The 15,806-nt window shown below is 45.9% G+C and overlaps 1 protein-coding gene across 1 annotated transcript in view; it reads left to right on the top strand.

Moving 5' to 3' along the window:
- The window catches only part of LOC121922021 (zinc finger protein 420-like), a 319,204-nt gene that overhangs the window by 291,324 nt on the left and 12,074 nt on the right, over positions 1-15,806 (top strand). Inside the window, exons 3-6 of the mRNA XM_042450893.1 lie at positions 5,634-5,717; positions 6,446-6,566; positions 7,746-9,543; position 11,279. Of these exons, the coding sequence (XP_042306827.1) occupies positions 5,634-5,717; positions 6,446-6,566; positions 7,746-9,543; position 11,279 (2,004 nt within the window). The remainder of the gene's footprint in view (positions 1-5,633; positions 5,718-6,445; positions 6,567-7,745; positions 9,544-11,278; positions 11,280-15,806) is intronic.

Genomic DNA, 15,806 nt, shown 5'->3' with positions numbered 1-15,806 from the left:
AGGCCCCTTCCTCCCTCCTTCCTTCCTTCCTTCCTTCCTTCCTTCCTCCCTTCCCTCCAGAGAGGCCCCTTCCTTCCTCCCTCCTTCCCAAGAGGCCTCTTCCTCCCTCCTTCCCTCCCTCCAGAGAGACCGGTTCCTTCCTTCCTTCCGCCCTCTCTTTCCTTGCTCCCTCCCTCCCTTTCCTTCTTCCTTCCTTCCTTCCTCCCTCCCTCCTTTCCTCCCTCCAGAGAGGCCCCTTCCTTCCTTCCTCCCTCCCTCCCTCCCTCCCTCCCTCTAGAGAGGCCCCTTTGCTCCCCTCCCTTCCCCAGAGAAAGAGGGTCCTCCAGGAGGAAACCGAGTCCTGCCTAGAAGGGCCCCTCTCCTTCCGGGTTCCCCGCAGAGCCTCTCTAGGAACCTCCTCTCGCTCTCCTGCCTCGCGGCCGGAAGGGGCGGGGCCAGGGCCTAGAGCGGCCCCTCCAGCTTCCTCTGTTGGGCTGCAGGTGGGAGGCTGGAGGAAGGAGCCCTCCCTCAGGAGAAGAGCCATAGAGTTGGGAGGGACCCCTCCCCAAGGGCCATCCAGCCCAGCCTTATTCTGCCATGCAGGAACTCCCCTCAAAGCCTCCCCTTTAAGCCTCTGCTCAGAGGCCTCCACCTCTTTGAGCTGGAGACAGGAGTAGTCCAGCTGGGGCCTGACCAAAGCAGGACAGAGTGGCCCTATTGCTTCCCTTGCAGTCTAGGCCCTGTATTTGCATTGGTGCAGCCTAGAATCGCATTGGCCTTTTTAGCTGCCGCATCACACCGTTGGCTCACCTTCAGCCGGTGGTCAGACAGCTCTTCCTTGGGAGGCTGCTCCTGGGCTCCTGCTGTGGAAGCGCATTGGGGGAAAGAGGTTCCTGTGGGGTCCAGGATGGTTTGCACCAAGGTAACTGCTCAGTTTCATTCAGGCCTTGGTTTGTTGGGGGCGTCGATTTAGATTCTTTTAAATCTTTGTATATTTAGCATCATAGAGTTGGAAGAGACCGCAAGGGCCATCCAGTCCAACCCCATTCTGCCATGCAGGAAATCCAAATCAAAGCATCCCCGACAGATGGCCATCCAGCATAGAATCATAGATATTTACATGCTGAATTGTTATGAGAAACGCTGTGGGGGCGAAGTCGGGGCGTGCGTCATGTGGAGACATCATCATCATCATCATTATTGACTTATACCCCGCTCTTCAGCCAAGGCTATCAGAGCGGCTTACAATTTGTAATCCTTAATGGCCGGTGTGCAGAGCGCCTGAGTTAATGCACACCCAGGATGCCTTCTGACAGGGCTAAGGGCAAAACCACCCTCACCTCTGAATCCATCTACACCAAGGCAATCTTAGCTAGGTAGAGTTGGGTACCTTGGAGGTACGGCTAGAGCTGGTCTGCTTAAGGACCCCCAAACCCTTTGTTTAGTGTGCTAGTCAAGATCTGAGCATCCTCCGCGTCACTTTAGACTTTGATTTAGCTCCGACCCTCAGCCGCTTTCCCAGTCTCTTCCATAGGGCTTGGCTCCTGAAACCTCCATTCATCATAAGGAGCAGCCTCAGGCCTCTTGTCTATAGCCACAGCCCTGGATTCCTGAGCTTCTTGAGTGTTTATCTCAGGAACATCTTTGGGAGCTGGCGAGGTTTAGACTGCAGAAGAGAAGGTTAAGGGGTGATACGATAGCCCTTTTTATTTATTTATATAGTGCTATAGATTTGCACAGCGCTGTACATAAAAACAATAAATATAAAAGAGTAAACCTGCCTATGGCATACAATCTTAACAAGGGATGTCATATTGAGGAGGGAGCAAGCTTGTTTTCTCTTGCTCCAGAGAACAGGGAATGGAATAATGGATGTAAACTGCAGGAAAAGAGATTCCTCCTCAACATTAGGAGGAACTTCCTGACAGTAAGAACTGTTCGACGGTGGAAGACGCTCCCTCAGAGAGTGGTGGAGTCTCCCTCCTTGGAGGTCTTTAAACAGAGGCTGGGAATGCTTTGATTGAGACTTCCTGCATGGCAGAATGGGGTTAGCCTGGATGGCCCTTTTGGTCTCTTCCAACTCTTGAAATACTCTGTCTCTGCCAGTCCCTTGTTTCTAGCTACCTTCGTAGAAACAGGGGTAAGATCCTAGAGCTGAAACGAAACCAGTTAGAATTAAAACAAGGGAGCTGGCCTCTTAATACCTGCCCTATGGCTTATTAAACCCTCATTAACATATTAATTTTGACACCCTTTGGCTGGCATTATAATTTGGGTCCACCTTTGGGAGCATGCTCAGTAGAACCATAGTGATGTCAGAGGTAGGCAGGGAAAGAGGAGGTGTTATCACATGTGAACTTTATGATGAACATAAAGAAAACAACAATCATGAAAAGTCAGAAGTAAACTCTTCTAGAACATGGCCACATAGCTGAAAAAAGCCACAGAAAAGCCAGGTGTAGAGTTGGTTCCTGTTGCCCCATGGAAGCCCTTCTGAAGAGGATGTTGAGAGCATAGAGAAAGAGGAGCCCCATGTCTTCATCCTCTGAGGCCTGATGTGTCTGTCAGATGAGGCAAGCAAGTGCTCAAGAAAACTGAAATGCTTACAAGATGCTACCCACATCTGGGGGGGGGGGGGCTAGGAAGGGCAAGCAGAGACTCTCTGGGCAGCTGTTTCTTAGCTCCTTAAGATAAATAACCCTGTTTTCCCTGCAAGGTATCTTGACAATGTCCCTGTGAAGGATTTTGGGATGGAAGGTGTTGATCTGGGGATGTTTATACCTGGATTCCTCCAGTCCAGTGCTCTGACTGCTGCACCCGCTTGCATTTGCCTGAGGCACCAGATGCTGGCAGACAGCAAATGCTACCCAAAGAAAGGTGGGGGGCTTAGCTTAAGCTTGGAAGAGGCTGGCTAACTTTAGGATTGTTGACATATGTGTATACCAGTATTCACTGAGGAGGACTCCATTAGGTTTTATTAAGAAATATGCAAGAATTCAATGAAACACAATAATTCAAACATGCCCAGCATTTAGAGCTAAATAAAATGGAAATTGGATGGCGGAGTTTGAGAGGTGCAGAGGAGTGATAAGTACCGTTTGGAAGAGGAGAGCACAGAAAGCAGGAGTGGTTAAGACTGGGGTCTAAGTGAGTGGAGAAGAGTCTTTCTGGTCCCATGAGGGAATTAGGTTTTGGAACCAGTATGTATATATGAAATCCTACCCTCAAGGGGTGTGCTATCTTGTAAGGTCACAAAGACCCAGGAATGAACATTAGGCTTCTGGACAAAAGCAGTGATTGGATGAGGACAGCCCCAGGCTGAACGGAGAGGGCTGTTGGCGGGCAGAGGGCAGGTGGACCAAGTTGGCTTCTCCTTTGTCTCCTGGTGCAAGAGGAAAGGGCAAAGGGCCTGGGCTGAGGAAGGAGTCGGAGCCCCCCATTGAGCTTGGATTGCAGCATTACCTGGGTCATAATCTCAGTCTCCGCTCCTTTCTCATGGGAAATACACCTGGGATTCCAAAGGTCTTCTTGTGACCTCTTAAGAACATGTTGGCTCCAGATAAGAAAACATGGAGACCCCAAATACAACGTGGCGTGTTCATGGGATTCCACCTTGTCATTTACGTCAAGCAGAAAAATGTTTCGTAAGCACTGTAGAAAGATTAAAAAACAACACTATTGCTGCTGACAGAGATGGGCTTAGAAAAGGAAATGTACCAAAAAGGGATGCTAATAGGGACAGAGCAAGTGGAAGATGGTACATTGTAAATGTGTGTAATAGTCTTGGTTTGTGGCTTTCCTCATTGTCTCATTTTTGAGAGGGAGATAACATTTTGAACGTACAGACACAAGAACTACTTTCTAGCTTGGATTTAGCTGTAAAATATCTCCTCCTCTCAAGAGGGTCTTCAGAACAGATCATTCACAGGATATTTGTTTTCTTTGCAGATCTTGGTGTTTCTGGCAATTTCACCTGAGACAGAATCTAGTACTGTAAAAGAGGAACATGGCTTTTTGGCATGTTGGAAAATTCCTGGCTGCATTGATGCTAAACTAAGACTCAGTCTGCTATAATTTAGGGGAAGATTTCACGTTGGTCATCTAAGGAGAAAAGAAAAGAGCCATGCTTCTTTTTGGAGGAACCATACAAAAGAGCTTGGGTGAGAAAATATTCTGTTCTGAGGTCCAGCGCCAGCACTTCAGGCAGTTTGTCTTCCAGGAGGAGGCTTTGGGGCCCCGGGAGGTTTGCAGCCAGCTCCACAGTCTCTGCTGCCAGTGGCTGAAGCCAGAGAGACACACCAAGGCTGAGATGATGGACCTGGTGATCCTGGAGCAGTTCCTGGCCATCCTTCCCCCAGAGATGGGGAGCTGGGTTCAAGAGTGTGGAGCGGAGACAACCTCCCAAGCAGTGGCCTTGGCAGAGGCCTTCCTCCTGAGCCAGGCAGAGGAGGAGAAGCAGGGAGAGGAGCAGGTGAGCTCAGTTGGAGCAGCTGCTATTATTATTATTATTATTATTATTATTTTATAGATTTTGAAATAATTTCAGCAAACACAGTCTTCTTAATGCAGAAAAGAAAGAAGGGCCTCTGATCAGTCAAACTGCAGATCAAATACAGCCTGTGTTGATGGTATTATCTTTTCTCAGAAGACACCATCTTGACTGTATTGCAAGATGCATTAACATCCAAAATCCACAATACACTGATACCTTTGATTGGCCAACCAAAATGCACAATATACATGAGGAAAGCTTTCAGAGCTCCACTGGCTTCCCAGATATCTCCACCTTTTATGAGCTAAAAGCCCTTTTTATTATTTACAGAACATTAAATCTCTCAAGAGAAGCCTTCATAGTTTTGAATTTTCAATAAAAAGAAACCTCCATGGTTTTGCATCTTGAAGGTATCATGGTTTTGTAGATTTTGGATGTTATTGTACCCAGAAGAAGCCGTTTGTAGCCAGATTACTGACTCGGTTTGGTTAGAGGAAACCTGTGCCTCCCTTTATAAACAGGTTTGGCAGTTATTGATTCAGTTTCAGGCCCAGTTCAATGGGCTGATTATGTCCTGTAAAGTTCCATCTGGAGGACGAAGAGGAGCAGGTGAGGTCATTTCATCCTGGTCCTCTTTTGAAAATTCCTGAACAAACTGAGGCTTAATGTGAACAATAAAATAGAGTATATAAACCAATCTCGTAGCACCTTTGGACTAACTGAGAAAGAAATTGTAATCAATTTTGGTAGACTTGATATAGACGTAGTCTATGAAAGCTGATGTTACAACTTATTTCGCACAGTTAGTCTCAAAGATGCTAGAAGATCCATTTGCACACTCATATTTCAGACTTGCATGCCTAAGTCTCTGAAGAAAAAGGGGCTGCTAGTCAGACAAAAGGCTGATCAGAGAATAGGTATGCAACCTGTGTTGGGTGGGATGATCTTTCCCCAGAAGACACAGGGTTACAGGGAACCGGTGACTCCCCTTTTAAGCAGGTTTGGTGGTTATTGATTCAGGATAATGTAAATCTAGCTACCACTTCCCAGGTTGTTTTCTAGAAAGCATATACAATGGGGATAATGCCGCACAAGGTCTTTCCTCTTCGTTTCCTAATTCTTGTCTCTTCACCCTCCCTTCCCATTTCTGCTTCTGCTGCAGGACTTGTTTGTGAAAGAGATGGCTGAGAAGGAGAAGTGTCCTTTTGAATCCAGTCAAAGGCATCAGCCGGAGTGGATCACACAGGTCAGAGAAGGAATGTCCTCCTCAATGAGTAAGGGCTAAGAGGGTAGTTACTTGTTTGACTCCCTCTTCTCAAATATGTCTGAAATATCTGGACTCCATCAATTGCTGCACTTGAAACATTTTGTATAGGCTAACTAGCACTTTGGAATTACAGGCATACTTCAAGTTAACAAAGCCTCTGACAGTAAAGTATATTTTACAAGGACTTTTTATGCTGGATTAGCCTTCTTTTTTTTCCCCTCATCCTCTTTGTAGCTAGGTTTTTTAGCAACATTGGCACTAGAAGGATGGTGAAGGAGGATGGAAGAAGATCAGACTTCCATTATTCAGTTACAGTAGCATGTCTGCAGAAAATAATGCAATAAAGCCGGATGTGAGAAATGGTGTATGTTGCATTTGCACATGTAGGAGGGACTGGAAGAAGAGAAAGGCGTTAGAAATACTCTCTATCCTTTTTTCTTCCTCCCAGGAGGCAGAATAAAGGCTGGATCTATGAGTACAAACACATCTCTTGATCCTCCTGGATTCAAAACAGCTTCTCAAGTGAGCCATGGAAGGCGTGGGCTGGGTCCCCATCTCCCTTTGACTGCAACCTGGTCCCCACAGAATTTTGTTGTTTCCTTTTGCTTCTATCACAAGTTGCCACTGTAAGGGGCTTGTGGGTAGCATCTTGTAAGCATTTCAGTTTTCTTGAGCAATATGAAAGAATTAATTTTCTCTTTCTGCAGGTGACCTTTGAGGAGGTGGCTGTGGATTTCACAGAGGAGGAATGGGCCCTGCTGGATCCAGGCCAAAGGGCCTTTCATTGGGACGTGATGGAGGAGGTTCTGAGGACCCTGTCCTCTCTGAGTAAGGCTCCCTCTTTCTTGTGATTGTACTACTTACGAGTGCTGAAAAAGGACTGGCAGTTCTTCTTCAGTCTTAATAGATTAAAGCAGGCTGAGTGGTTTTCTTTCAGCTTTGCTGATATTTTTGTCCTTTCTTCCCAGAAAGGCCTTCAGTAGCAGATTTGGTAAAAGTCACAGAACTCCTGAGCATGGACCACTGGGAGGAGTGTTGGGGGTCTCACTAACAGTATCCCCCTTCAAGGGCCTGGTTTGCCTCCTCCAATTGCCACTGTGGCCCCATCCAACCACCATTAAAAATGAAATGAAAGATTAGATTGTTAAAGGCAAGTGAGAAGATGGAAAGAGAAAGCTGCTACATTTTGGTTCCTTGCTCCCACTAAGTCCTGTTCCTCCCACTGAATCCTCCAATGGATATAGAGGGAGAACCTTCCAGGGAGGGGAGGGGAGGACTTGGAGGAAGTGGCTGCCATTACTTGCCCTGATCTTCTTGCCTAAAGACGGAGAAAGCCAAGCCCTGGTGTGGAGGCAAGGGCTAGTTATGGTAACATTTAGGTAAACCTGCCATGGGTTTTTTATCAAGATTTGTTCTAAGGCAGTTTGCCATTGCCTTCCTCTGAGCCTGAGAGGGTGTGACCTGCCCAAGGCCACCCAGTTCGTTTGTATCCTGGTCTCCAGGAATCCTAGTCCCGTTAGATAGCAAGGGATTTTCACATGCTCTCAATATAAGAACAAATTTAGGAACTGACTATACAAAACTGAACTAGATAATGAAGGTACAGTTGGAGGTACAGTTTGCCAATTATTTAAGAGACACCATTTTACTCTTCTATTGTATTTAATGGGACGTGAGTAACCCCAGCTGATAGCAGTGGCGCTCTGTACCTACTCTGTACTTTGCTGTCTGGATATTTTAGGATTAGAAATTCCAAACATTTTTTTTAATTTATTAGGACACTAGTATAGTCAGCCCTTGGTATCTGCGGTGCTTCTGTTCTGGACATCCCCTACAAACACATGAATGGTAAAAAAAATCTGGACCTCAACTCCCGTTTTTCCCAATTTCAGATAGATCTCATGTGTGTGCCGCCATTGGGGAGAATGGGGTGGGGCCATCTGTTGATGCTTCAATCTGCAGATGACAAGAGAGGTATATCTTCTGAGTACTTTCTCTCCCTTCCAGACAGTGATGGACAACTGAAAGAGTACAATGGGAAATCATGCCAAACATTGATGCAGAGAGTCCAGTGCAAACAGGTAAAAGAGAAGGAAAGAAAAAGTGACATCAAAAACAAGTGGAGGACCACACACTCTTCTCCAAAAGATGATGTTTCTGGAACCCCAATCAAAGGAAAAATACAGAAACAAAAGGAAAGAAATAACTATGTTCATCTTGCACATGACAGAAATTTCAGCTCTAAAGCAAGTCTTACTCTTCACAGGAAAATTCAGACAAAAGAGAAATGGTTCAAAGGTGGTGAGTGTGAAAACAGCTCCAGTGTTCTTCCACTTACAAATATTTACAGAAGAATGAGACCATTCAAATGCTTGGAGTGTGGAAAACATTTCACTCAGAAGACAGCCCTCAACTATCATCAAGTAGCTCACAGAAGAGAGAAACCATTTAAATGCCTGAAGTGTGGAAAAGGTTTCATTGCGAAAGGTGACCTCATTCATCATCAATCAATTCATACAGGGGAAAAAACCTTTACATGCCTGGAGTGTGGGAAAGGTTTTGCTCGGAAGATACACCTCTCTTGTCATCAAGCAATTCACACAGGAGTGAGGCCATTTAAATGCCTGGAGTGTGGAAAAAGTTATATTCAGAAGATACAGCTCACTTATCATCAAAAAACCCACACAGGAGAGAAACCATTTAAATGCTTGGAGTGTGGGAAATGTTTCATTTTGAAAAGAGACTTCACACGTCACCAAACAACTCACACAGGAGAGAAACCATTTAAATGCCTGGAGTGTGGGAAAGACTTCACTCAGAAGACAGGCCTCACTCGTCACCAAGTAACTCACACAGGAGAGAAACCTTTTAAATGCTTGGAGTGTGGAAAAAGTTTTGCTCGGAAGACAGACCTCACTCGTCACCAAATAACTCACACAGGAGAGAAACCATTTAAATGCCTGGAGTGTGAAAAAAGTTATACTAGGAAGACACAGCTCACCTATCATAAAAAAACTCACACGGAAGAAAAACCATTTAAATGCCTGGAGTGTGGAAAATGTTTCACTCAGAAGATATACCTCTCTTGTCATCAAGCAAATCACACAGGAGAGAGGCCATTTAAATGCCTGGAGTGTGGAAAAAGTTATATTCAGAAGATACAGCTCACCTATCACCAAAAAACTCACACAGGAGAGAAACCCTTTAAATGCCTGGAGTGTGGGAAACGTTTCATTGTGAAAAGAGACTTCACTCGTCACCAAGCAATTCACACAGGAGAGAAACCATTTCAATGCCTGGAGTGTGGGAAACGTTTCATTGTGAAAAGAGACTTCACTCGTCACCAAGCAATTCACACAGGAGAGAAACCATTTCAATGCCTGGAGTGTGGAAAATGCTTCACTCAGAAGACAATCCTCACTCATCACCAATTAACTCACAAAGGAGAGAAACCCTTTAAATGCCTGGAGTGTGGAAAAGGTTATATTCAAAAGATAAACCTCACTAATCATCAAAAAACTCACACAGGAGAGAAACCCTTTCAATGCCTGGAGTGTGGAAAAGGTTATATTCAAAAGATACACCTCACTAATCATCAAAAAACTCACACAGGAGAGAAACCATTTAAATGCCTGGAGTGTGGAAAAGGCTTCACTCAGAAGGCAACCCTCACTTGTCACCAAGTAATTCACACAGGAGAGAAACCCTTTAATTGCCTGGAATGTGGAAACAGTTTTGCTCGAAAGACAGACCTCACTCGTCACCAAGCAACTCATACAGGAGAGAAACCCTTTAAATGCCTGGAGTGTGGAAAAAATTATACTAGGAAGACACAGCTCACCTATCATCAAAAAACTCACACAGAAGAGAAACCATTTAAACCCCCATGACTAGGGCTCAGCCCCAGCTCACTCCCACTATCAGGTTCTTCCGGTCCTGCTCTCAAGCGGCCGAATGTCTTTGGAAAAAGTCCAGGGAGCCAACTGATTTCATTCATTATAAATTCATCCTTTTATCTTTTTCACGCACTCTGTTTATGGCAAAACAAAACTATTATAAATCTTTGATGTGCGCTAATGAGAGGCACCTGCAGCGTTTGTTTTCCTGCTTCAATACACTACTAAAACCTTCCTCTCCGCCTGTCTTCTCGTTTTCCCCCACTGACTTCGCCAACTACTTCATCACAAAAGTCACTACTATCCGATCTGAAATAGTTCTTCCTGATTTGCCACCTACCACTAATCTGGTACCTTTTACTAATAAATTCTCTGCGTTTCCCCCTGTTTCTCTGGATGAACTCTCTATGCTGCTAAACTCTTCCAAACCTACAACCTGTTCTCTTGATCCTATTCCCTCCCGTCTCCTAATCTCTATAGCCCCTTCTCTCGCTCTCTCTGTGGGTTCCTTCCCTTCGGACTTCAAACATGCGTTCGTTTCCCCAATTCTGAAGAAACTCTCTCTCGACCCCTCTTCTTTGTTTAGCTATCGTCCAATTTCTCTTCTTCCTTTTCTTTTTAAGGTCCTGGAACGGGTAGTTTATTCTCGCTTATTGAGTTTCTTGAAGCCAACTCCATCCTGAACCCTTTCCAGTCTTGTTTCCGCCCATGGCACTCGGTAAACTCATCAGTTCTTTTGGTTTCTCCTGTCATCTATACGCTGATGACACTCAGCTGTATCTCTCCACCCCTGACCTTTTGACAGGGCTTGAACAGCAAGTTTCCTCTTGTTCGACTGCCATCTCTCAGTGGATGCGGCTTCGGTGCTTGAAGCTCAACATACCTAAGACTGAGCTTCTTGTCTTTCCACCTAAACCCACCCTTCAATATACCTTTTCTGTTTCTGTCGACGACACTTCTATTCAACCGGTTCATCAAGCCCGCAGTCTTGGCTTCATTTTTTACTCTTCTCTGTCATTTATTCCCCAGATCCAGGCCACCGCCAAGGCCTGTAGATTCTTTCTCCACAACATTGCCAAGATCCATCCATTCCTCTCAGCCTCTACTGCCAAGTCTCTAGTCCATGCCCTAGTGGTGTCACGATTAGATTATTGTAACCGTCTTCTGACAGGGCTTCCTCTCTCTCTCACCTCCATCCTTTAATCTCTGTCCAGCATTCAGCTGCCTGTAAGTGGGCGGGGCAGGCGCTGCCAGTTGCATGCTGGGGGGGAAATGAGAAAGTTCCCTCCAGGGCCCCACACGTGGGAAACAAACTTGCACGGTGACTGCCATTGCAACAGTAAACTTTAATGAAACCAGGAAAACACCCTCTTCCCCAGTGAACAGTCAAATCTCAACTCAAATGTCTCCACCACTTTTCCCCTTAGTCCAACTCTGGTCTTTAAGGCCGTGGGATGGCGTCTTCAGGTTCCACGTGGCCTGCGTCTCGGGCCCGGTGGCTCCCCAAATGCTTCTCTAAGGGCTCACGTTCGGCCTTCTCCCAGTCTCGAGGCACAGGCCCTTGCTCCCACTGTTCGCCCTTTGGGTCCCACCATTCGTCCTCCAAGTCTCTCTCCTCCGGCTGACCCTACTCCCCTTCATCAGAGTACGCGAAGTCTCCCTCCTCCCGGGGGTTCCTCAGCTTTACCTCCTCATGAGGGCCTCGCCTCCTGCAACCCGTCCTCAACTGAAGGGACACAGGGATGCCCTCCCGTCTAGGGCTCCGAGTAACCTGCTCTGTCCCTCTCACATCCGCCACTCCCCGACCTCCTCTTCCGCAACTTCTCCCTCTCCCCGTGCATCTCTGTTCCTGCCCTTTTATCCCTCCAGTGTCTGGCCGCTCCTCCCTCTCTGGCTCCGCCCCTGGGGCCATCCCTCCTTCTTCCTCCACCTGGCCACATTTAGCCCTCCCAACTCTCCCATCAGCTGGGCCCCCCTCACTACACCGTATTATCACATCCGCTCGCTGCTTTGACCATGTTTCTCCTCTTTTCTCCTCCATTCGTTGGCTCCCCTTCTTCCACATCCGGTACAAGCTTTTGTTGTTGACTTTCAAAGCCCTCCAGGGACTGGCCTCTCCTTACTTATCTGACCTTCTTTCTCTTTACATTCCTACTCGTACCCTCCACTCTGGTAGTCAAGGTCTCCTGTCCCAGCATAAGATTGACACTGCCTTGTCCCCGATTCGTCCCTTCTCACTTGCTGTCCCTCACTCCTGGAACCTTCTTCCCCCACATGCGCACCTCATCACTTCTCTAACCTGTTTCAAAATTGAGTTAAAGACTATATTGTTTAGAGAAGCGTTCCCAGGGGTGAGCCCCTTTCTGCCCCAGGATGCCTCGTTTTAACTATCCATTAAGAAGAAGAGCCTTCCCTCCAGTCCATCTCCCTTGGTCCAGGCCTCAGAGGTAGAGAAAAGCTGCTGGACCTGATCCCCTTCCCCACCACCATTCCCTTCTCCTTTTGTGCTGTGTCTTTTTAGATTGTAAGCCTGAGGGCAGGGAAACTTCTAATTAAAAAGATTGTATGTACAGCGCTGTGTAAATTTACAGCGCTTTCTAAATAAAGGTTAATAATAATAATAATAATAATAATAATAATAATAATAATAATAAATGCTTGGAGTGTGGAAAGAGTTTCATTGTGAAAAGGGACTTCACTCATCACCAAGCAACTCACACAGGAGAGAAACCCTTTAAATGGCAGTAAACTGCGTTCTGTGCAATCATGAAGGCCACATGATCATACAGTAGTCTCTGACAACGTTGGCTCTTTGACTTAGTAATCAACATGAGGACTGCCATCTATGGTCTGACACGACTTGACAACCTTGTCAACGGGAAATACCTTTACCTTTACTTGGAAAACATTTCACTCAAAAGACAAAATTCAATCATCATCAAAAATCTCACATAGGAGAGAAACCATTTCAGTCCCTGAAATGTGGAAAATGGTATATTCAGAAAACATTCCTCACTCGTCATAAATCACACAAGAAAAAAGGAGTTTAAATGCAAAAACAATTAAAGATATTTGACTATTTAAAATTGCTGTGCTCTCCAGATGATTGGAAATGTTTTGTTTTTATTTCAAGTGTGCACATTGTTAGTTTGAATAAATTTGAATAGAACGTTTGATAAAAACATCTTGAACTCCTCTTTTGTGGTGAAAGAACCTATCTCTATTATTTCCATGTATCAGTTGCTACCATTGGTACAAAATCTCTTTTAATGAAACCTAATCATTCCACGGCATTGATAGCTGAATTGACTGAGGGTAGATTAATAACGGTTATTAACCGGCCCAATTGGATTATTTTGAGAACTTGAGGCTGTATTGGAATTATGAATCGGACTATCCTCTGTATACTGATCTTGTTTTTATTTCAGCTGCAGATAGAAAGTAATGGGAGTGGGAGGGGAATTAATGTTGTAAATGGGGAAAATTATATGATTCTGGATATGTAGCGCCAATTGGAGTAGTGTGAGGCAATGGGAGATACAGCGTTAACAAGGAGGGAATAAATCATAAGGGAAGAGGAGAACGATGCTTAATATCTATCCCGCCTTCCATCATCACAACTATACCACAGACCCTTAACTTGCTCCTTTGTAATGCCAGGTCATTGAGGAATATATCTCATATAATCTATGGTTTCATAGAATCATAGAATTGGAAGACACCACAAAGGCCATCTAGTCCAACCCCCTGCCATGCAGGAAATCCAAATCAAATCATCCCCGACAGATGGCCATCTAGCCTCTGTTTAAAGACCTCCAATGAAGGAGACTCCACTACACTCCAAGGGAATTTGTTCCACTGTCGAACAGCCCTTACTGTCATGAAGTTTCTCCTAATGTTGAGGTGGACTCTCTTTTCCTGCAGCTTGCATCCATTGCTCCGGGTCCTAGTCTCTGGAGCAGCACAAAACAAGCTGGCTCCCTCCTCAATATGACATCCCTTCAAATATTTCAACAGGGCTATCATATCACCTCTTAACCTTCTCTTCTCCAGGCTAAACATCCCCAGCTCCTTAAGTTGTTCCTCATAGGACATGGTTTCTAGACCTTTCACCATTTTACTTGCCCTCCTTTGGACATGTTCCAGTTTTTCAACATCCTTTTTGAATTGTGGCGCCCAGAACTGGACACAATATTCCAGGTAGGGCCTGACCAAAGCAGAATAGAGTGGCACTATTACTTCCCTTGATCTAGATACGATACTTTTACTGATGCAGCCTAAAATTGCATTGGCCTTTTTAGCTGCCGCATCACACTGTTCACTCATGTTCAGCTTGTGGTCTACTTGGACTCCCAGATCCTTTTCACACGTAGTCTTGTTCAGCCATGTGTCTCCCATCCTATATCTGTGCATTTTATTTTTCCGCCCTAAGTGCAGTACCTTGCATTTCTCCCTGTTGAAGTTCATTTTGTTAGCTGTGGCCCAACTTTCTAGTTTATTCAGGTCATCTTGAATGTTGAACCTGTCCTCTGGAGTGTTAGCTACTCCTCCTAATTTGGTGTCATCTGGAAATTTGATAAGAATGCTCCCAATTCTGTCATCCAAGTTGTTGATAAAGATGTTGAATAGCAGTGGGCCCAGAACAGAGCCCTGTGGGACCCCACTGGTCACTTCCCTCCAGGATGAAAAGGAGCCATTGTTGAGCACCCTTTGCGTTCGGTCAGTCAACCAATTAAAAATCCATGTAACAGTTGCCTTGTCTACCCCACTTTTTATAAGCTTGTTTACAAGAATGTCATGGGGAACCGTTTATTGGAGGAGGAAGATGCCGACCTGGCCTGTTTTACGGAAACCTGGCTGGGGGTATATAGTAGTGTAACGTGGGCTAAAGCCCTCCCAGCCGGATACTGCATCAAGAAGCAGGTTAGGGAAAGTGGGCGAGGGGGGGGTTGCCTTGTTCCATAAAAGTAACACCAATCTGTGTCAGAATGAAGAACCTGTACCATAGACAATCAACCAGTCTGTCTTGTGATGAATAAGCAGAACTTTATTGATAGCTCCAGGATCAGTAATTCAACTCCATTCAGCTTTTAAGCTGAGACTGACCCCCCCCCCCCTCACACACACACACAAAAGCAGTACATCCCCCCCACATTGGTTCTATCCCTCTATGCTCTAAGTTTGCATTCCAAGCCACTGAGAGAGGCCTGCAAGGACACCACATAACAGCCACCTGGCACCACTCAGCTCCTATGTAGCTACACTATACTAGCCATAGCAAAAGCATCCCAACCTCCAGCATCCCCACGCACATAAAACATATAACTGATAGAATACTAGCAAGGATTCTAACACTCTGACCAGGAAACCTGTCTGGAAAACAGTTCACATTGAGTGTATCTACCTGACCTTGAAGGCTAGAGACAGACTGGGGATTCTGTTGGCTCAGAGGAGGGGGGGGCCAGGGGACAGGAAGGTAAAGACCACTGCCTGCTTCCCCTCCATCTCAGAGAAGTGGGCCAGGCAGCCCAGTTGGGGCCAGAGAGTGCCTGGCTCAGGGGCACCGTCTGAAGGAGGGCTTCCCTCAGCCCTTTCCTCCTTGTCTTGCTCTGGGGGCTCTGGAGCTGGTGACAGTGTACCTTGGGGAGGTCTGGTGCTGCTGCAGCTGCCTCCTCATGCTTGGATTGAAGCATGCAGCGGGAGCCAGCATTTTACACACACACACACACACAGGTTTTTTGTTGTTGCGTGCCTTCAAGTTCTTCTGGACTTTTGGCAACCCTAAGGTGACCCTATCCATGGGAGGTTTCTGGGTCAGATTTCTTTGGAAGAAGTTTGCCATTGCCTTCACCTGAGGCTGAGAGAGTGTGACTTGCCCAAAGTCACCCAGTGGGTTTCATGGCAGAGCAGGGAATCAAACCCAGGTCTCCAGAGTCCTAGTGCAACTTTCAAACCACTACAGTGCAATGGTTCCTATTCCTATGTACTACAGTAATTATGAAATCATTGCAAACTTTTTTGCTGCTATTGTGTGTCTTCAAGTTCTTTACAACTTATGGCAAACCTAAGACAACCTTATGGGGTCTTCTTGGCAAGTTTCTTGAAAGAGGGGTTGCCATTACCATCCTCTGGGGCTGAGAGAGTGTGACCTTCCCAGGGCCACTTATTTGGC

The sequence above is a fragment of the Sceloporus undulatus genome, chromosome 2 (genome assembly GCF_019175285.1).
Source record: "Sceloporus undulatus isolate JIND9_A2432 ecotype Alabama chromosome 2, SceUnd_v1.1, whole genome shotgun sequence".
Classification (NCBI taxonomy): Eukaryota; Metazoa; Chordata; class Lepidosauria; order Squamata; family Phrynosomatidae; genus Sceloporus; species Sceloporus undulatus.
Note: the sequence above shows the minus strand (reverse complement) of the source record. Positions and strands in the feature narration are given on the sequence as shown.